The sequence below is a fragment of the Lissotriton helveticus genome, chromosome 7 (genome assembly GCF_964261635.1).
Source record: "Lissotriton helveticus chromosome 7, aLisHel1.1, whole genome shotgun sequence".
NCBI classification, from domain to species: Eukaryota; Metazoa; Chordata; class Amphibia; order Caudata; family Salamandridae; genus Lissotriton; species Lissotriton helveticus.
The window spans coordinates 4,821,198-4,841,754 of NC_136068.1; the positions used below are offsets into that span (position 1 = coordinate 4,821,198).

At 53.2% G+C, this 20,557-nt stretch overlaps 1 protein-coding gene across 1 annotated transcript in view; it reads right to left on the minus strand.

Moving 5' to 3' along the window:
• LOC144766556 (potassium-transporting ATPase alpha chain 2-like) overlaps positions 1 to 20,557 on the minus strand; it is a 57,638-nt gene that overhangs the window by 25,850 nt on the left and 11,231 nt on the right. The window contains exons 5-15 of the mRNA XM_078650361.1: positions 15,653 to 15,766; positions 14,332 to 14,466; positions 13,149 to 13,266; positions 12,553 to 12,821; positions 9,532 to 9,730; positions 7,474 to 7,583; positions 5,642 to 5,776; positions 4,498 to 4,690; positions 3,733 to 3,908; positions 3,486 to 3,622; positions 724 to 874 (exon numbers count right to left, since the gene is read on the minus strand). Coding sequence (XP_078506487.1) covers positions 724 to 874; positions 3,486 to 3,622; positions 3,733 to 3,908; positions 4,498 to 4,690; positions 5,642 to 5,776; positions 7,474 to 7,583; positions 9,532 to 9,730; positions 12,553 to 12,821; positions 13,149 to 13,266; positions 14,332 to 14,466; positions 15,653 to 15,766 — 1,737 coding nt within the window. The remainder of the gene's footprint in view (positions 1 to 723; positions 875 to 3,485; positions 3,623 to 3,732; positions 3,909 to 4,497; positions 4,691 to 5,641; positions 5,777 to 7,473; positions 7,584 to 9,531; positions 9,731 to 12,552; positions 12,822 to 13,148; positions 13,267 to 14,331; positions 14,467 to 15,652; positions 15,767 to 20,557) is intronic.

The window sequence follows — 20,557 nt, forward strand, 5'->3', positions numbered from 1 at the left end:
CAGTCCCAATGCACCCACCAGCCCCAGCCGACAGTCCCAATGCACCCACCAGCCCCAGCCGACAGTTCCAATGCACCCACCAGCCCCGGTCGACAGTCCCAATGCACCCACCAGCCCCGGCCGACAGTCCCAATGCACCCACGAGCCCCAGCCGACAGTTCCAATGCACCCACCAGCCCCAGCCGACAGTGCCATGCACCCACCAGCCCCAGCGACAGTCCCAAAGCACATACCAGCCCCAGCCGACAGTCCATTGCACCCACCAGCCCCAGCCAACAGTCCAATGCACCCACCAGCCCCAGCCAACAGTCTCAATGCACCCACCAACCCCAGCCGACAGTCCCAATGCACCCACCAGCCCGGCCGACAGTCCCAATGCACCCACCAGCCCCGGCCGACAGTCCCAATGCACCCACCAGCCCCGGCCGACAGTCCCAATGCACCCACCAGCCCCGGCCGACAGTCCCAATGCACCCATCAGCATTGGAGCCAACAGGCCAATGCAGTCACCAGCCCCAGCCAACGGTCCCAATGCACCCACCAGCCCCAGCGACAGTCCCAAAGCACTCACCAGCCCCAGCCAACGGTCCCAATGCACTCACCAGCCCCAGCCAATGGTCCCAAAGCACCCACCAGCCCTGGCCAACAGCCCAAAGCACCCACCAGCCCTGGCCAACAGTCCAATGCACCCACCAGCCCTGGCCAACAGTCCAATGCACCCACCAGTCTCTGGCATCCTTCCACGATCAGCAGCTTCTGCTGTGGGGACGTTCTCGCGAAGACTATCTCTGTGTGGTGTCTGAGGATGTCATCCAACTCATCCGAGCTCATGTCCTTGATTTCCGCGCCGTTGACCACAATGGTTTTAGCGTCTCTGTAAAATAAAGACGGAGCTTGTGAGAGCAGGATTGAAATGCAAGGGCAAGGATGAGACCCCAGAAGGCACCACCACTGCCGGCCCCATCTCCTGTGAAACCTTCTGAACTCCAGACCTTCATCCTATGAGCAAAGGACCACCCATGAGCTACAGGCCCTGCCCTCCCCAGGAGCCTCTCCCAGCTTTGAGCACGAGGAACTCTCAGCCTTATTGAACCGAAACCACTCCCTGCTTCACATTATGAACCAAAAACAAACCAAGACCCTGCACCCAGATACAGCAGTCTCGAAATGGGACATGCCATAGATGAAGAAATGCCATGCCTGCAGCATGAGAAGCCATCCTGCCTCTGGAACAACCTATCAAAGAACCAAACACGAACTGCTGTGTAGAATCAGAACCCTCAGGGCAACCCAACAAGAAGCCCCGTGGCCTCCGGATACAAGAAGCCCCACGGCCTCTGGAGACAAGAAGCCCCACGGCCTCCAGAAACAAGAAGCCCCACGGCCTCTGGATACAAGAAGCCCCGTGGCCTCCAGAAACAAGAAGCCCCGTGGCCTCCGGATACAAGAAGCCCCATGGCCTCTGGAGACAAGAAGCCCCGTGGCCTCCAGAAACACGAAGCCCTGTGGCCTCCAGAAACAAGAAGCCCCGTGGCCTCTGGATACAAGAAGCCCCGTGGCCTCCGGATACAAGAAGCCCCACGGCCTCTGGATACAAGAAGCCCCACGGCCTCTGGATACAAGAAGCCCCACGGCCTCTGGATACAAGAAGCCCCACGGCCTCTGGATACAAGAAGCCCCGTGGCCTCCAGAAACAAGAAGCCCTGTGGCCTCCAGAAACAAGAAGCCCCGTGGCCTCTGGATACAAGAAGCCCCGCGGCCTCTGGATACAAGAAGCCCCACGGCCTCTGGATACAAGAAGCCCCACGGCCTCTGGATACAAGAAGCCCCGCGGCCTCTGGATACAAGAAGCCCCACGGCCTCTGGAGACAAGAAGCCCCACGGCCTCTGGATACAAGAAGCCCCACGGCCTCTGGATACAAGAAGCCCCGCGGCCTCTGGATACAAGAAGCCCCACAGCCTCTGGAGACAAGAAGCCCCACGGCCTCTGGATACAAGAAGCCCCACGGCCTCTGGATACAAGAAGCCCCACGGCCTCTGGATACAAGAAGCCCCACGGCCTCTGGATACAAGAAGCCCCACGGCCTCTGGAGACAAGAAGCCCCACGGCGTCTGGAGACAAGAAGCCCCAGGCCTTCTAGACCATGAACCCGATGCCCTCCTGAACAAGAAGCCCCGCGGCCTCTAGAACTCAAAGCCCCGTGGCCTCTGGAGACAAGAAGCCCCGTGCCTTCTAGACCATGAATGCCAATACCCTCCTGAACTAGAGGCCCCACAGCCTCTAGAATACGAAGTCCCATGGCCTCCGGACACAAGAAGCCCTGTGGTCTCCGGAAATATGAAGTCCTAGGCCCTGTAGACCATGAACCCCGATGCCCTCCAGAACAGGAAGGTCCACGGCCTCTAGAATACAAAGTCCCATGGCCTCCGGACACACGAACCCCTTGGCCTCCGTAGACAAGAAGTCCTAGGCCTTCTAGACCATGAATGCCGATGCCCCCCTGAACAAGAAGCCTTGTGGCCCCCGGAGACAAGAAGTCCTGGGCCTTCTAGACCATGAATGCCGATGCCCCCCTGAACAAGAAGCCTTGTGGCCCCCAGAGACAAGAAGTCCTGGGCCTTGTAGACCATGAATGCCGATGCCCTGGTGAACAAGAAGCCTTGTGGCCCCCGGAGACAAGAAGTCCTGGGCCTTCTAGACCATGAATGCCGATGCCCCCCTGAACAAGAAGCCTTGTGGCCCCCGGAGACAAGAAGTCCTGGGCCTTCTAGACCATGAATGCCGATGCCCCCCTGAACAAGAAGCCTTGTGGCCCCCGGAGACAAGAAGTCCTGGGCCTTCTAGACCATGAATGCCGATGCCCTGGTGAACAAGAAGCCTTGTGGCCCCCGGAGACAAGAAGTCCTGGGCCTCTTAGACCACGAATGGCGATGCCCTCCAGAACAAGAAGCCCCAGTCTCTTCTGAGTGAGAATCAAAAACCCCTCTCAGAAGCACCGGGCCCTGAAGTCGCCAACACTCCTGAAGCCCATGGCCAGTTTAGGAGTCAAGATTGCTAGGACCTGTCTCGGAGAGTGTTCAGGCACTCTCCGAAGGGAAGAGTAGGCATAGTGAGTGCTTACCTTGTAACAAAATAAGTGCTAGGGCCCTCATCACTGCACAGTCCAGTGCCCCTGCCAGAGCAGCCAATGAGAGTACAAACAGAACCACTGACCCTAACATTCTTCACATGTGACGATTCAGGATATTCCAGGCCCCCAAAGCTGTAAGAATCGCTAGGGCGGCAGGTGTAAGTCATTTTTATTGTAGATTGAATTAATAAACAACTGTTGCGGTGCCCATCTCTAAAGTAGAGAAACAGCGCCACCATGTGGCAGACTGTCATAGGTGCGAGTGTTGACAATTAAGGGCCAGTGCCGAGCGCTAGAAACCACCAGCTCAAATTAAGCACTGGCTATTGTACAGCAGCTGCTACTCCATTTTACCTGGGATTGACTTGTTCCACTGGAATATTAAGGCGCTGAGAAATGTCTTCCACCGTCTCGTTAGCCGCTGAGATGATGCCCACACACTTAGCGATGGCCTTCGCAGTGATTGGGTGATCACCAGTGACCATGATGACCTATAGAGAGAGCAGTTTTACCTATTGTTGAATACCATTTTTTAAATCTTTTGTTCAACTTTAACATTCATGGTTGAGTCGAGGACTCGTGAGGCGACCAGGACTCTTACCTTGATCCCGGAGGAGCGGCACTTGAGCACGGCGTCGGGGACGCTGGACCGAGGAGGGTCGATCATGGATATCAGACCCACGAAGCACAGACCATCGATGGGGAAGTTCATGCTATCCGTGTCGAAAGGGTATCCGAGAGGGAAATCCGACTCTGGCAGGAAATAGTGGCAGAAACCTAGAAGAAGACACCACAGTCAGTCAGGAGGTAGGGGAGAGAAGATTCTGAGGATATGGGATCAGAAAGGATGGGGGTCCATGGGGCCTGTGAAGGAGGCGAGGAAAAGAAGGAGAGGGCGTGAGATGGGAGAGGAAGAAAGATCTCAGTTGGAGAGGGCCAAAGGACAAAGGTGGAGGAAGACACAAGAGCAGAAGGGGAAGAGATGCAGAGATAGAAAGACTAGAGGGTTGAGAAGATGGGAGTAAATGGAGGAAGGCCAGAAGGAGTTTTCTGAACATGCATACATGGCTATCAACCACCTAACCCCACAGGAGAGGTGCTCCGTTCGAGGGGCACTCGTGTGTCTGTGGTGGAGGGTCCCGCTGGCACCCTCCATGTGTCAACCAGCCACAGCCAGGGCTAAACAGATTCAGCCCCAGTGGGGCAGTCTTGCATCCCACCCCACACCCTCTGCTGCTTTACCATCTGCCCCCACACCCTCTGCTGCTTTACCATCTGCCCCCACACCCTCTGCTGCTTTACCATCTCATCTGCCCCCACACCCTCTGCTGCTTTACCATCTCATCTGCCACAACACCTGACTCACCAAGTACCCGCTCTCCGAGGCCCCCCAGATCCATATAGGCAGTTTGGAAGGATTCCCGCATCTCTTCGTCCAGGGGCCATTCCTGACCCCCTATCATGATCGTAGTGCAGCGGTCCAAGATACGCTCTGGGGCCCCCTTCATCACCAGCAGATAGCGCTTCTCGTTGGGGTCTTCCAGGCGGTGGACGGAGAGCTGTGGACAAAGGTTGGACAGTGTCACCATGACCCCATGCAAGGTTCTCCGCATGTTGTGTTCATCGCTTGGCCTCTGTAGGTAAAGTAAAACTACAAGTCCCAGAAGGCTACTTCCTGCAGGAAAGACTGGCGCACTCCACAGAGCTGCTGCCAGGTGTCCCCCTCCCTGTGAAGTGTTCTTCTGCTGGTGTCCCTCTGTCAATGACACTCTCCTCCCTAGTATATCACCCCCTCCACCCAGTCGTTTTTGTCCACCCGGTCACCTGAGATCAGTCCCTGCCTGGCTCCTGCTCCGCCCATATTGCCAAGCCAGGCCCTCTGCCCAGAGCAGAAGCCGCCCAAGCTGGGCTCCTAGTTGGGCTTGGTTCCAGTGGCCCAGTGAGCACCGGACCCGCGTCTGGGCACACCCGTCGAGGGTGGGGAAGTGATGGTGGATGCTTGGATTCATCTCAGCCGCTGGTAATTAATTGGGCCGCACCCCAGTCCACCTCTTTTTACCCACAATGCCACCTCAAATTAGACTCAACCATGTGCAAATCAGCCTGGGTCCTCCACCAATAGAAACACTGCAGTCGATTGCCATTCCAGGTCCTCTGAGTCGGGGCAGGGGCAGCCCCAGACTGGGGGTTCACCCCAGTGGCGCCTCCTGATTGGGGTGCATCTTGGATCCAGTGGCTCAGTGAGTACGGGACCCACATCTGGGGTCAAAGTGTCTGACCCTGAATGACCTCCCTTAAGTTAGGTCTCTGAGAATGACCCCGCCCACTTCCTTGCTGTCCAGTGCCCTCTGCTGGCTCAGGGCAGGGCTGCGGCCATTCTTGCCCTCATCATCCCTTGGCAGTGCCAGACATCACCTTTGGGAGCCCAGCCCCCCAGCCAGGGACCCCTCCCAGGTCTGCCCCCACCCAAGGACCCTCAGACACGCTCAGGCACAGGAGTGGTCCCTCACCTGGAACTTGTTGGTGGAGTTGAAGGGGATCTCGGCCACCTTCTGGTTACGGGCTCTCAGCTCCATCACTCCCCCGAGGTTCAGCTCCGTGAACTTGAGCAGCGCCGTCTCCGACGCGTCGCCGACCACCACCCTCTGCAAGGAAAGGAGAGGATAGGTCAGGGTGAGCGACCAGGGTCAGGGTGAGAGACCGGCGAGAGTGACCAGGGTCAGGGTGAGCGGCCAAGGTGAGAAACCGGGGTCAGGGTGAGTGACCAGGGAGAGTGACCAGGGTCAGGGTGAGCTACCAGGGATGGGGCAGGGTGATCGACCAGGGAGAGTGACCGGGGTCAGGGTGAGGGACCTGGGGTGGGGTGAGCAACCAGGGGCAGGGTGAGAGACCGGCGAGAGTGACCAGGGTGAGGGTGAGCGACCAGGGTCAGGGTGAGAGACCAGGGAGAGTGACCGGGGTCAGGGTGAGCGACCGGGGTCAGGTTGAGGGACCAGGGGTGGGGCAGGGTGATAGACCAGGGAGAGTGAATAGGGTCAGGGTGAGCGACCAGAGGTGGGGCAGAATGAGTGATCAGGGTCAGGGTCAGGGTTAGCGACCAGGGTTGGGGTGAGTGACCAGGGTCAGTGACCAGGGTGAGTGGCTAGGGTGAGTGACCAGGGTGAGTGCCTAGGGTGAATGACCAGGGTCAGTGCCTAGGGTGAATGACCAGGGTGAGTGACTAGGGTGAGTGACCAGGGTGAGTGGCTAGGGTGAGTGACCAGGGTGAGTGCCTAGGGTGAATGACCAGGGTCAGTGCCTAGGGTGAATGACCAGGGTGAGTGACTAGGGTGAGTGACCAGGGTGAGTGGCTAGGGTGAGTGACCAGGGTCAGGGTGAGCGACCAGGGTCAGGGTGAGCGACCAGGGAGAGTGACCAGGGTCAGGTTGAGGGACCAGGGGTGTGGGTGAGCGACCAGGGGTGGGGCAAAGTGATAGACCATGGAGAGTGACTAGGGTCAGGGTGAGTGGCTAGGGTGAGCGACCAGAGGTGGGGCAGAATGAGTGATCAGGGTCAGGGTCAGGGTGAGTGGCTAGGGTGAGTGACCAGGGTGAGTGCCTAGGGTGAGTGACCAGGGTGAGTGACTAGAGTGAGTGACCAGGGTGAGTGACCAGGATGAGTGACTAGGGTGAGTGAACAGGGTGAGTGAACAGAGTGAGTGAACAGGGTGAGTGAACAGGGTGAGTGACCAGGGTGAGTGGCTAGGGTGAGTGGCTAGGGTGAGTGACCAGGGTGAGTGACCAGAGTGAGTGAACAGGGTGAGTGACCAGGGTGAGTGACCAGGGTGAGTGAACAGGGTGAGTGACCAGGGTGAGTGACCAGGGCGAGTGACCAGGGCGAGTGACCAGGGTGAGTGGCTAGGGTGAGTGACCAGGGTGAGTGACCAGGGTGAGTGACCAGGGCGAGTGACCAGGTCGAGTGACCAGGGTGAGTGACCAGGGTGAGTGGCTAGGGTGAGTGACCAGGGTGAGTGACCAGAGTGAGTGAACAGGGTGAGTGACCAGGGTGAGTGACCAGGGTGAGTGACCAGGGCGAGTGACCAGGGTGAGTGGCCAGGGTGAGTGACCAGGGTGAGTGGCTTGGGTGAGTTACCAGGGGTGAGTGACCAGGGGTCGGTGAGTGGCCAGGATCAGGGTCCGGCTGTCAGTGGAAACCCCCGAGTGACCTGTCCGAGAGGGGTACTCTTCATTAGAGACCCCGAGGAAGCCTCTCCCTTCACTTATGATAAGGGGCTCCTAGGGGTGACCCCTGTGTGGGGCTGGGGGAGCCCCGGTCATCTCTCGGCCCTCTCCCCGAGACGCACCTTGTTGATTGCCAGCTCTTCTTGGCCGCCGGTGAACTCAGCCCGGTTGCACAGGGCGGCGATCCTGGAGAGAGCCCCCCAGGTTGGGGAGCTGCGGTTAAAGCCTTCACCTGGGTGGGGGAACATAGACATGTGAGTAGAGGCCAGGACTGCCAGACACACAGAAGAGACAAAGATATTTTGGGGCATATTTACAAGGACTGGCACATCTCTGCAAATCAGCAGGTATGCGCCAGAATTGATGCGACACGCAATACTGCCCCTTGCGCCACCACAGATGGTGCGCACCATGGCGCAAGGATAGGCAGATGCGTGTCGCATCTTGTGGCATAAGGGGCGGGGCATTGCTGGAGTCGTGTCGCAAGCACGACGCAACTTCAGCAATGCTATGGGGACGCCCATACTTAACCTGGTGCGTCACTCCTTACGCCTGCTTCAAGCAGGCGTAAGGGTTTGACGCAGCGTCGTCGTAAAACTGACTCCGTGAAATCATGTAGCTTTCACTGCGTGATTTTTACGAGGCTTTCGTGTGACGGAACGCCCACCCTGCGACGGAACGCCCACATGAAACCTGACGCAGGTTTCATGTGGCGCAGGGCTTTACAACGTGACGCATCTGCCTAGATGCCTCACATTGTAAATAAGGCACAACATGGCGTATGGTTTACGCTGCCGCTGCATCACAGAAGTGACGCAACGGTGGCGCAAATGTGTCACAAGAGGCTTGTAAATCTGTCCCATTATGTGTTCAACAAGCGATGCAGAAATAATGATTGTATTTCACTCTGATGGCGCCTACTACTCGTGGACAGTGCCTACGACTGGCGGCCAGTGCCTGCTACTGGAGAACAGTGCCTACGATTGGTGGCCAGTGCGAACTACTGCTGCTAACCAGCTCCTACTACTGCTAGACAGCTCCTACTGCTGGCAGACAGTGTCTACTACTGGCGGTCAGTGCCTACTACTGGAGAACAGTGCCTACTATTGGTGGTCAGTGCGTACTACTGCTGCTAGACAGCTCCTACTGCTGGCAGACAGCTCCTACTGCTGGCATACAGTGCCTACTTCTGGCGGCCAGTGCCTACAACTTCTGCTAGACAGTTCCTACTACTGCTAGTAAGCTCCTACTGCTGCTAGACTGCTCCTACTACTGCCAGACAGCTCCTACTACTGCTAGTAAGCTCCTACTGCTGCTAGTAAGCTCCTACTGCTGCTAACCAGTTCCTACTACTGCTAGTAAGCTCCTACTGCTGCTAGACTGCTCCTACTGCTGGCAGACAGTGCCTACTTCTGGCGGCCAGTGCCTACTACTGGAGAACAGTGCCTACTATTGGTGGTCAGTGCGTACTACTGCTGCTAGACAGCTCCTACTGCTGGCAGACAGTGTCTACTACTGGCGGTCAGTGCCTACAACTGCTGCTAGGCAGCTCCTACTGCTAGCAGACAGTGCCTACTGCAAGGCTGGCGCCTTCTGCTGACAATCAGACTCTACGACTCAGGGGCGGCTTACAGTGCCGGTGGACAGCTCCTTGCACTAGGCACTAGTTCACTTCTGCCAAGTGCACATAAAGACAGTGGAACCCCTACGTTGAACCCCCCCACTTCAAGAGGACAGATGACGTCAGATGGAAGCCATGCCACGCCTCCAAGGGTCATAGGGCATCCCCATGACTCTTGCACCTGGGCAAATCACTTAATCTCCCAGCACCTAACACAATTGAATGTGTCCTTATGTAACGCAACTGGGGCCCATGTAAGGCGCTCTGATACCTGATACCGTTGGGTCAAGTTTGTGCTATATAAAACTCTGAAAAAAATAAAGGGTGCCATATACCCCAGAACCCACCATCCATACACTCCTCTCACGGTGCCCTCAAGAAGTCCACTTCAACACTCCTCATACCACCGTGGTCCCTTACACCTGGGCTCTACTTCTGCCCTCTTGGGGTACACATTCAGGCAGTATGAGGTACACGTCTCCCCTATACCCCAGGACCCCCCTCTCCATACACTCCTTTCATGGGACACCCAAGCAGTCATCCTCAAGACTGCTCTTACCATCCTGGTCTTCCGATGTGTCGGCCACGTGGATCAGGTTGTCGAACCACATGTGTGCCACCGTCATCCTGTTCTGGGTCAGGGTACCGGTCTTGTCGGAGCAGATGACGGATGTGGAGCCCAGCGTCTCCACCGCCTCCAGGTTCTTCACCAGGCAGTTCTTCTTGGCCATCCTCTTGGCCGTCAGCGACAGACACACCTGCGGAGGGAGAGAGGGTCAGCCGTGAGCTTATGATGCTGCTGGCTAGGTTCAACCGTGAGCTTATGATGCTGCTAGCTAGGTTCAACCGTGAGCTTATGATGCTGCTGGCTAGATTCAGCCGTGAGCTTATGATTATGCTGGCTAGGTTCAGCCGTGAGCTTATGATTATGCTGGCTAGGTTCAGCCGTGAGCTTATGATACTGCTGGGTAGGTTCAGCCGTGAGCTTATGATGCTGCTGGCTAGGTTCAGCCGTGAGCTTATGATGCTGCTGGGTAGGTTCAGTCGTGAGCTTATGATGCTACTGGGTAGGTTCAGTTGTGAGCTTATGATACTGCTGGGTAGGTTCAGCCGTGAGCTTATGATTATGCTGGCTAGGTTCAGTCGTGAGCTTATGACTATGCTAGCTAGGTTCAGCCGTGAGCTTATCATGAAGTTGGCTAGGTTCAGCCATGAGCTTATGATGCTGCTGGCGAAGTTCAGTCGTGACCTTATGATGCTGCTATCTAGGTTCAGCCATGAGCTTACGATGCTGCTAGATAGCAGCCGTGAGCTTATGATGCTGCTAGCTAGGTTCAGCTGTGAGCTTATGATGCTGCTGGTTAGGTTCAGCCGTGAGCTTATGATGCTGCTGGCTAGGTTTAGCCGTGAGCTTATGATGCTGCTGGCCAGGTTCAGCCGTGAGCCTATGATGCTGCTAGCTAGGTTCAGCTGTGAGGTTATGATGCTGCTAGCTAGGTTTAGCCGTGAGCTTATGATGCGCTGGCCAGGTTCAGCCGTGAGCCTATGATGCAGCTAGCTAGGTTCAGCTGTGAGGTTATGATGATGCTGGCTAGGTTTAGCCGTGAGCTTATGATGCTGCTGGCCAGGTTCAGCCGTGAGCTTATGATGCTGCTAGCTAGGTTCAGCTGTGAGGTTATGATGCTGCTAGCTAGTATTAGCCGTGAGCTTATGATGCTGCTGGCCAGGTTCAGCCGTGAGCCTATGATGCTGCTGGCTAGGTTCAGTCGTGAGCTTATGATGCTGCTAGCTAGGTTCAGTCGTGAGCTTATGATTATGCTGGCTAGGTTCAGCCGTGAGCTTATGATGCTACTGGGTAGGTTCAGTCGTGAGCTTATGATTATGCTGGCTAGGTTCAGCCGTGAGCTTATGATGCTACTGGGTAGGTTCAGTCGTGAGCTTATGATTATGCTGGCTAGGTTCAGCCGTGAGCTTATGATGCTGCTAGCTAGGTTCAGCCGTGAGCTTATGATGCTACTGGGTAGGTTCAGCAGTGAGCTTATGATGTTGCGGGCTAGGTTGAGCCGTTAGCTTATGATGCTGCTTGGTAGGTTCAGCCGTGAGCCTATGATGCTGCTGGCTAGGTTCAGTTGTGAGCTTATGATTATGCTGGCTAGGTTCAGCCGTGAGCTTATGATTATGCTAGATAGGTTCAGCCGTGAGCTTATGATACTGCTGGGTAGGTTCAGCCGTGAGCTTATGATTATGCTGGCTAGGTTCAGCCGTGAACTTATGATACTGCTGGTTAGGTTCAGCCGTGAGCTTATGATTATGCTGGCTAGGTTCAGCCATGAGCTTATGATGCCGCCGGCCAGGTTCAGCCGTGAGCTTATGATGCTGCTGGCTAAGTTCAGCCGTGAGCTTATGATTATGCTGGCTAGGTTCAGTCGTGAGCTTATGGCTATGCTGGCTAGGTTCAGCCGTGAGTTTATGATACTGCTGGTTAGGTTCAGCCGTGAGCTTATGATTATGCTGGCTAGGTTCAGTCGTGAGCTTATGACTATGCTGGCTAGGTTCAGCCGTGAGCTTATCATGAAGTTGGCTAGGTTCAGCCGTGAGCTTATGATGCTGCCGGCCAGGTTTAGCCGTGAGCTTATGATGCTGCCGGCCAGGTTTAGCCGTGAGCTTATGATGCTGCCGGCCAGGTTCAGCCATGAGCTTATGATGCTGCTGGGTAGGTTTAGCCGTAAGCTTACGATGCTGCTGGCGAAGTTCAGTCGTGACCTTATAATGCTGCCAGCCAGGTTCAGTCGTGAGCTTATGATGCAGCTGGGTAGGTTCAGCCGTGAGCTTACGATGCTGCTAGATAGCAGCCGTAAGCTTATTATACTGCCAGCCAGGTTCAGCCGTGAGGTTATGATGATGCTGGCGAGGTTCAGCCGTGAGCTTATGATGCTGCTGGCGAGGTTCAGCCGTGAGCTTATGATGCTGCTGGCCAGGTTCAGCCGTGAGCTTATGATGCTGCTAGCTAGGTTTAGCCGTGAGCTTATGATGCTGCTGGCTAGGTTCAGCCGTGAGCTTATGATTATGCTGGCTAGGTTCAGCCGTGAGCTTATGATGCTGCTGGCGAGGTTCAGCCGTGAGCTTATGATGCTGCTGGCCAGGTTCAGCCGTGAGCTTATGATGCTGCTAGCTAGGTTTAGCCGTGAGCTTATGATGAAGCTGGGTAGGTTCAGCCGTGAGCTTATGATGCTGCTAGCTAGGTTCAGCTGTGAGGTTATGATGCTGCTAGCTAGGTTCAGCCGTGAGCTTATGATGCTGCTGGCCAGGTTCAGCCATGAGCTAATGGTGAAGCTGGCTAGGTCCTGGCAGCAGCTGCACAGGGTAGGAAGAGGGCACACTGCCAACAATGCCAGCCACCATGGTGGTAAGAGGGCACTCGGCCAGCCTTGCCAGCAGCCGCTTTTAGGAGAAGAGCCACTTGGGCATCAGAAAGCTTGTAGCAGGATCCTGAGAAGGAGAAGGCACACCCCTGATTTTGGGCTTCAGAGGCCGGTAGATTGAAAATGTATTCCTTTGTGTCTGTGGACGTGGTACTCACAGTGACAGTGGCCAGCAGTCCCTCGGGTACGTATGCCACCACGATGCCAATGCAGAAGATGATGGAATTCAAAGCGTTGTAGCCCATTGAGATGGAGATGATGAAGAAGAGGACCCCGACGGCCACCGCGAGGCCGCTGATCATGTGCACAAAGTGCTCGATCTCCAGAGCAATGGGGGTCTTCTGGTCCCCAACACCTGAAGCCAGAGAAGCGATCCGTCCAATCACGGTGCGGTCTCCGGTGTTGATCACCATACCACTGGCAGCACCTGAGGGCGAAACAGAAGCTTGTCTGAGCTGGCACAGAGAGCAGTCAGATCAGAAACACAGGCTGCAGACCAGGAAGACAAGCTCCCTCCCTGAGACACAAACCCACCCAACACCACACCCCAAACAAGAGCCTTAGAATCCCCAAACCTGCAACATCAGCTCTAGGACAAACCCCACAACCTAGAGACAGACCCACATCACGAACACCCCCAAGTCATGAACAGAGACCCCTCAAAACTGAAGCACAGCCCAACCGAACACAAAAAGACTGCACTAAAAATCTACTCCCTCCCCTGCAAAGAAACAAAGGATGGCCTTGTCCTTACCCTCAAGGCAGGTGCTGGAGTAGAAGGCCAGGTTCTTGGTCTCCAGGGGGTTTTCGTGGGAAAACTCAGGGGATCGCGGCTGAGGCTCAGACTCTCCGGTCAACGAGGAGTTATCAACCTTCAAAACCAAAGACAAAGCATTTCTAACTTTCTGTCAGCGACCCTGGTGGAGTTCATACATGTCTGCTCTCAGTCTGTTCCTGGAACACGAGCCGGGACTGGAACTATGGGAAATCCTGTTTACCTTCCCTGGGCCTCAGTGTACCACCAGCTCTTGTACTGTGTGTGAGAGTGAGTGTGAGAGTGAGAGTGAGTGTGAGAGCAAGAGTGATAGTGAGTGTGAGAGTGAGAGTGAGTGTGAGAGTGATAGTGAGTGTGAGAGTGAGTGTGAGTCAGTGTGAGAGCAAGAGTGAGTGCGAGAGCAAGCGTAAGTGTGAGTGAGTATGAGAGTGAGTGTGAGTGAGAGTGAGAGTGAGTGTGAGAGTGATAGTGCTAGTGAGTGTGAGAGTGATAGTGAGTTTGAGAGCAAGAGTAAGTGTGAGAGTGAGTATGAGAGTGAGTATGAGAGTGAGTGAGAGTGAGAGTGACAGTGAGTGTGAGAGTGAGTATGAGAGTGAGTGCAAGAATAAGAGTAAGTGTGAGGGTGAGTGTGTGTGAGAGTGAGTGCAAGAGCGAGGGCGAGTGTGAGAGTGAGAGTAAGTGTGAGAGTGAGTGTGAGAGTGTGTGTGAGAGTAAGAGCGAGAGTGAGAGTAACTGTGAGAGTGAGAGTCAGCGTGAGAGTTAGATTGAGTGTGTGTGAGAGTGAGAGTGAGTATGAGAGTGTGTGAGAGTGAGTGCAAGAGTGAGTGTAAGAGTAAGTATAAAAGTGAGTGTGAGAGTGAGTGAGTCTGTGGGAGAGTGAGTGTGAGTGTGTGTGAGAGTGAGTGTGAGAGTGAGAGCGAGAATGAGAGTGAGAGTGAGTGCGAGAGTGACTGAGTCTGTGGGAGAGTGAGTGTAAGTGTGAGTGAGTGTGAGTGTGAGAGTGAGTGCGAGAATGAGAGCGAGAGTGAGTGCGAGAGTGAGTCTGAGATTGAGCAACAGTATATTCTAACAACCTGTGCACTGAGCCATGTATTAATGGCAGCCACATGGCAATCTGTGCCCCCTTCAATGGGCAGAGATGGTGTTTGCTCCACGTACTCACCTTGCAGCCCTGACACTCCAGCAGCCGAAGATCAGCCGGCACCTTGTCACCGCCTTTAACTTGCACAATGTCCCCCAGTACCAGGTTCTCCGCCAGCACCTCCAGCCTCTGCCCATCGCGGATAACCAGAGCTTGCTGCAAAAAAGCCAAAGTGGTATGAGAAGGCGGGGACCAGGGCCACTGGTAGACATTCATCCTTCAAAACCACTCTTCTGTGCTCTGTGGAGATCACCCCCATCTAACGGAACTCTCTCCTTTGTGGGTGACCACTCGCTTCTGCCAGAGACCACTCGCTTCTGCAAGAGAGCACTCTCTTCTGCCGACTGGGCCTCCTGAAGAGCGCGGGGCTCAGGACTCTTCCCCATCAGTCAATCAACAAATAAAGACTAATTTTAATATTTCATTGTCCTGATCACCCAAGGCACCTAACACGCTCACCCCAAAACACTCAGGGTCTGATTCACAAACTGCGCTTTTGTAGCGAGTCCAGCACTACACATGGCGACCACGAACTGCAACGCCCGAAAATAATAACACCTGGGACTTAAAATAAAACCCCATAGGAAATTATAATAAATTGAATTACTTTATTTCAAATAGCTAAAACATATACAAATTGTGCATATTTAATTATAAAATATTTAGTTACCTATTTAACAGATTATTAAATAGTATAGACTTAAATAATAATGATGTAGTTTTATATATTTAACATTAATGTATGGGTTATTTAATAGGTTATAATTAAATATTATATTTATATATATATATATATATATATATATATATACATATATATATATATACACACACTCATTTATATCATTTATATTTGACCTATTTTAAATAATTTCCTTTAACATTATTTCCTATGAGATTTTATTTGAATTCCCTTCCACCTTGTTTTCTGTTGGAGGGTGTTGCAGTTCCAGTGGTAGCCATGCGTAGAGCTGGTCTTACTACAAAAGTGTGTGTTTCTACAAGAGTGCAGTTTGTGAATAGTGAAACGCAGGAAACATACTCAAAAGTGTAAACTTACTCAAAGTGTAAGTTACCTTTGTGACTCAGGCCCACAGTAGCTAAATAGCCACAAGCCTGAGGCTACCACCTCTGACACCACCACCCACTGACGCCCTCCTGCCACCCTGAACCAGGGGGATAACCTTTCAGTCACCGCCACTGAGCGGTTGATGCTGCCGCTAGCCTGGGGGCCACCTCTGAGCGCACCCTCTGACAGCCTCTGCTACCACAACACAAACACATCCCTCTGAGCTGCCCCCTGCACACTCCGCACACAGATTCAAGTGGACAAGAGCCATACCTGCGGGACCATGTTCTTGAAGCCGGCCATGATATTGGTACTTTTGGCCTCTTGGTAGTAGGCGAAGAGAGCCGTCATGACTACCACAGCGATGAGCACAATAGCCAACCACAGCTGGAGGAGAAAAGAAGAGAGTTGAGAAGGATGAGAATAGAATGAGCCAACCACAACAAGAAGGAAATGGGGAGAAAGGAGCAGCACCAGGAGACGACCACCATAAAACAATAATAACCAACCACAGCAAGAGCGGAGGAGGGAAGAGAGGAGCCGCACAAGAAGAGAACCAACAATAACCAACCACAGCAGAGCCGAGGATGGAAGAGGGGAGCCACACAAGAATATAACCACCATAAAACAACAATAACCAACCACAGCAAGAGCGGATGAGGGAAGAGTGGAGCCACACAAGAAGATAACCAACAAAACCAACCACAGCAAGAGCGGAGGATGGAAGAGTAGAGCCACACAAGAAGATAACCAACAAAACCAACCACAGCAAGAGCGGAGGAGGGAAGAGTGGAGCCACAAAAGAAGATAACCACCATAAAACAACAATAACCAACCACAGCAGAGCAGAGGATGGAAGAGTGGAGCCACACAAGAAGATAACCACCATAAAACAACAATAACCAACCACAGCAGAGCAGAGGATGGAAGAGTGGAGCCACACAAGAAGATAACCACCATAAAACAACAATAACCAACCACAGCAGAGCGGAGGAGGGAAGAGTGGAGCCGCACAAGAAGATAACCACCATAAAACAACAATAACCAACCACAGCAGAGTGGAGGATGGAAGAGTGGAGCCGCACAAGAAGATAACCACCATAAAACAACAATAACCAACCACAGCAGAGCAGAGGATGGAAGAGTGGAGCCACACAAGAAGATAACCACCATAAAACAACAATAACCAACCACAGCAGAGCGGAGGAGGGAAGAGTGGAGCCGCACAAGAAGATAACCACCATAAAACAACAATAACCAACCACAGCAGAGTGGAGGATGGAAGAGTGGAGCCGCACAAGAAGATAACCACCATAAAACAACAATAACCAACCACAGCAAGAGCGGAGGAGGTAAGAGTGGAGCCTCACAAGAAGATAACCAACTACACAGAGCAGAGGATGGAAGAGTGGAGCCTCACAAGAAGATAACCAACCACAGCAGAGCAGAGGATAGAAGAGTGGAGCCACACAAGAAGATAACCACCATAAAACAACAATAACCAACCACAGCAGAGCAGAGGATGGAAGAGTGGAGCCACACAAGAAGATAACCACCATAAAACAACAATAACCAACCACAGCAGAGCAGAGGATGGAAGAGTGGAGCCACACAAGAAGATAACCACCATAAAACAACAATAACCAACCACAGCAGAGCGGAGGAGGGAAGAGTGGAGCCGCACAAGAAGATAACCACCATAAAACAACAATAACCAACCACAGCAGAGTGGAGGATGGAAGAGTGGAGCCGCACAAGAAGATAACCACCATAAAACAACAATAACCAACCACAGCAGAGTGGAGGATGGAAGAGTGGAGCCTCACAAGAAGATAACCAACCACACAGAGCAGAGGATGGAAGAGTAGACTACACAAGAAGATAACCAACAAAACCAACCACAGCAGGAGCGGAGGATGGAAGAGTAGAGCCACACAAGAAGATAACCAACAAAACCAACCACAGCAAGAGCGGAGGAGGGAAGAGTGGAGCCACACAAGAAGATAACCACCATAAAACAACAATAACCAACCACAGCAGAGCAGAGGATGGAAGAGTGGAGCCACACAAGAATATAACCACCATCAAACAACAATAACCAACCACAGCAGAGCAGAGGATGGAAGAGTGGAGCCACACAAGAAGATAACCACCATAAAGCAACAATAACCAACCACAGCAGAGCAGAGGATGGAAGAGTGGAGCCACACAAGAAGATAACCACCATAAAACAACAATAACCAACCACAGCAGAGCGGAGGAGGGAAGAGTGGAGCCGCACAAGAAGATAACCACCATAAAACAACAATAACCAACCACAGCAGAGTGGAGGATGGAAGAGTGGAGCCGCACAAGAAGATAACCACCATAAAACAACAATAACCAACCACAGCAAGAGCGGAGGAGGTAAGAGTGGAGCCTCACAAGAAGATAACCAACTACACAGAGCAGAGGATGGAAGAGTGGAGCCTCACAAGAAGATAACCAACCACAGCAGAGCAGAGGATAGAAGAGTGGAGCCACACAAGAAGATAACCACCATAAAACAACAATAACCAACCACAGCAGAGCAGAGGATGGAAGAGTGGAGCCACACAAGAAGATAACCACCATAAAACAACAATAACCAACCACAGCAGAGCAGAGGATGGAAGAGTGGAGCCACACAAGAAGATAACCACCATAAAACAACAATAACCAACCACAGCAGAGCGGAGGAGGGAAGAGTGGAGCCGCACAAGAAGATAACCAACCACAGCAGAGCAGAGGATGGAAGAGTGGAGCCACACAAGAAGATAACCACCATAAAACGACAATAACCAACCACAGCAGAGCGGAGGAGGGAAGAGTGGAGCCGCACAAGAAGATAACCACCATAAAACAACAATAACCAACCACAGCAGAGCGGAGGATGGAAGAGTGGAGCCACACAAGAAGATAACCACCATAAAACAACAATAACCAACCACAGCAAGAGCGGAGGAGGTAAGAGTGGAGCCTCACAAGAAGATAACCAACTACACAGAGCAGAGGATGGAAGAGTGGAGCCTCACAAGAAGATAACCAACCACAGCAGAGCAGAGGATAGAAGAGTGGAGCCACACAAGAAGATAACCACCATAAAACAATAATAACCAACCACAGCAGAGCAGAGGATGGAAGAGTGGAGCCACACAAGAAGATAACCACCATAAAACAACAATAACCAACCACAGCAGAGCAGAGGATGGAAGAGTGGAGCCACACAAGAAGATAACCACCATAAAACAACAATAACCAACCACAGCAGAGCGGAGGAGGGAAGAGTGGAGCCGCACAAGAAGATAACCACCATAAAACAACAATAACCAACCACAGCAGAGTGGAGGATGGAAGAGTGGAGCCGCACAAGAAGATAACCACCATAAAACAACAATAACCAACCACAGCAGAGTGGAGGATGGAAGAGTGGAGCCTCACAAGAAGATAACCAACCACACAGAGCAGAGGATGGAAGAGTAGACTACACAAGAAGATAACCAACAAAACCAACCACAGCAGGAGCGGAGGATGGAAGAGTAGAGCCACACAAGAAGATAACCAACAAAACCAACCACAGCAAGAGCGGAGGAGGGAAGAGTGGAGCCACACAAGAAGATAACCACCATAAAACAACAATAACCAACCACAGCAGAGCAGAGGATGGAAGAGTGGAGCCACACAAGAAGATAACCACCATCAAACAACAATAACCAACCACAGCAGAGCAGAGGATGGAAGAGTGGAGCCACACAAGAAGATAACCACCATAAAACAACAATAACCAACCACAGCAAAGCAGAGGATGGAAGAGTGGAGCCACACAAGAAGATAACCACCATAAAACAACAATAACCAACCACAGCAGAGCGGAGGAGGGAAGAGTGGAGCCGCACAAGAAGATAACCACCATAAAACAACAATAACCAACCACAGCAGAGCAGAGGATGGAAGAGTGGAGCCACACAAGAAGATAACCACCATAAAACAACAATAACCAACCACAGCAAGAGTGGAGGAGGTAAGAGTGGAGCCTCACAAGAAGATAACCAACCACACAGAGCAGAGGATTGAAGAGTGGAGCCTCACAAGAAGATAACGAACCACAGCAGAGCAGAGGATGGAAGAGTGGAGCCACACAAGAAGATAACCACCATAAAACAACAATAACCAACCACAGCAGAGCAGAGGATGGAAGAGTGGAGCCGCACAAGAAGATAACCACCATAAAACAACAATAACCAACCACAGCAAGAGTGGAGGAGGTAAGAGTGGAGCCTCACAAGAAAATAACCAACCACGCAGAGCAGAGGATGGAAGAGTGGAGCCGCACAAGAAGATAACCACCATAAAACAACAATAACCAACCACAGCAAGAGTGGAGGAGGTAAGAGTGGAGCCTCACAAGAAAATAACCAACCACGCAGAGCAGAGGATGGAAGAGTGGAGCCTCACAAGAAGATAACCAACCACAGCAGAGCAGAGGATGAAAGAGTGGAGCCACACAAGAAGATAACCACCATAAAACAACAATAACCAACCACACCAGAGCAGAGGATGGAAGAGGCGAGCAGCTTCAGATAACAACTGACATCAAATAATGACCAACAATAGCCAGAGATGTGAAGGGGGGGTGAGACCCACTGCCCTGTGGGTAGAAGAGGAAGGAAAGAGGGGACATTCTGGGGCATAGGAGGGTATGTGAGGGCTGATGACAGAAGGAAGGCAGTGCCGCTCAAGGTGTAAAAGGGTGCCTCAGGGAGCTTCTGGGGCAGAGGGTGAGGGGGGCAGGCGTCTGGGTGAAGGTGGAGAAGGGACTCCATTGAGCTCCTGGGGCAGAGGGTGGGCGGCAGAGGGTGAGGGGGGCAGAGGGTGAGGGGGGCAGAGGGTGAGGGGGGCAGGCCTCTGGGTTAAGATGGAGAATGGACTCCATTGAGCTCCTGGGGCAGAGGGTGAGGGGGGCAGAGGGTGAGGGGGGGCAGAGGGTGAGGGGGGCAGAGGGTGAGGGGGGCAGAGGGTGAGGAGGGGCAGAGGGTGAGGGGGGGCAGAGGGTGAGGGGGGCAGAGGGTGAGGGGGGCAGAGGGTGAGGGGGGGCAGAGGGTGAGGGGGGCAGAGGGTGGAGGGGGGCAGAGGGTGAGGGGGGCAGAGGGTGAGGGGGCA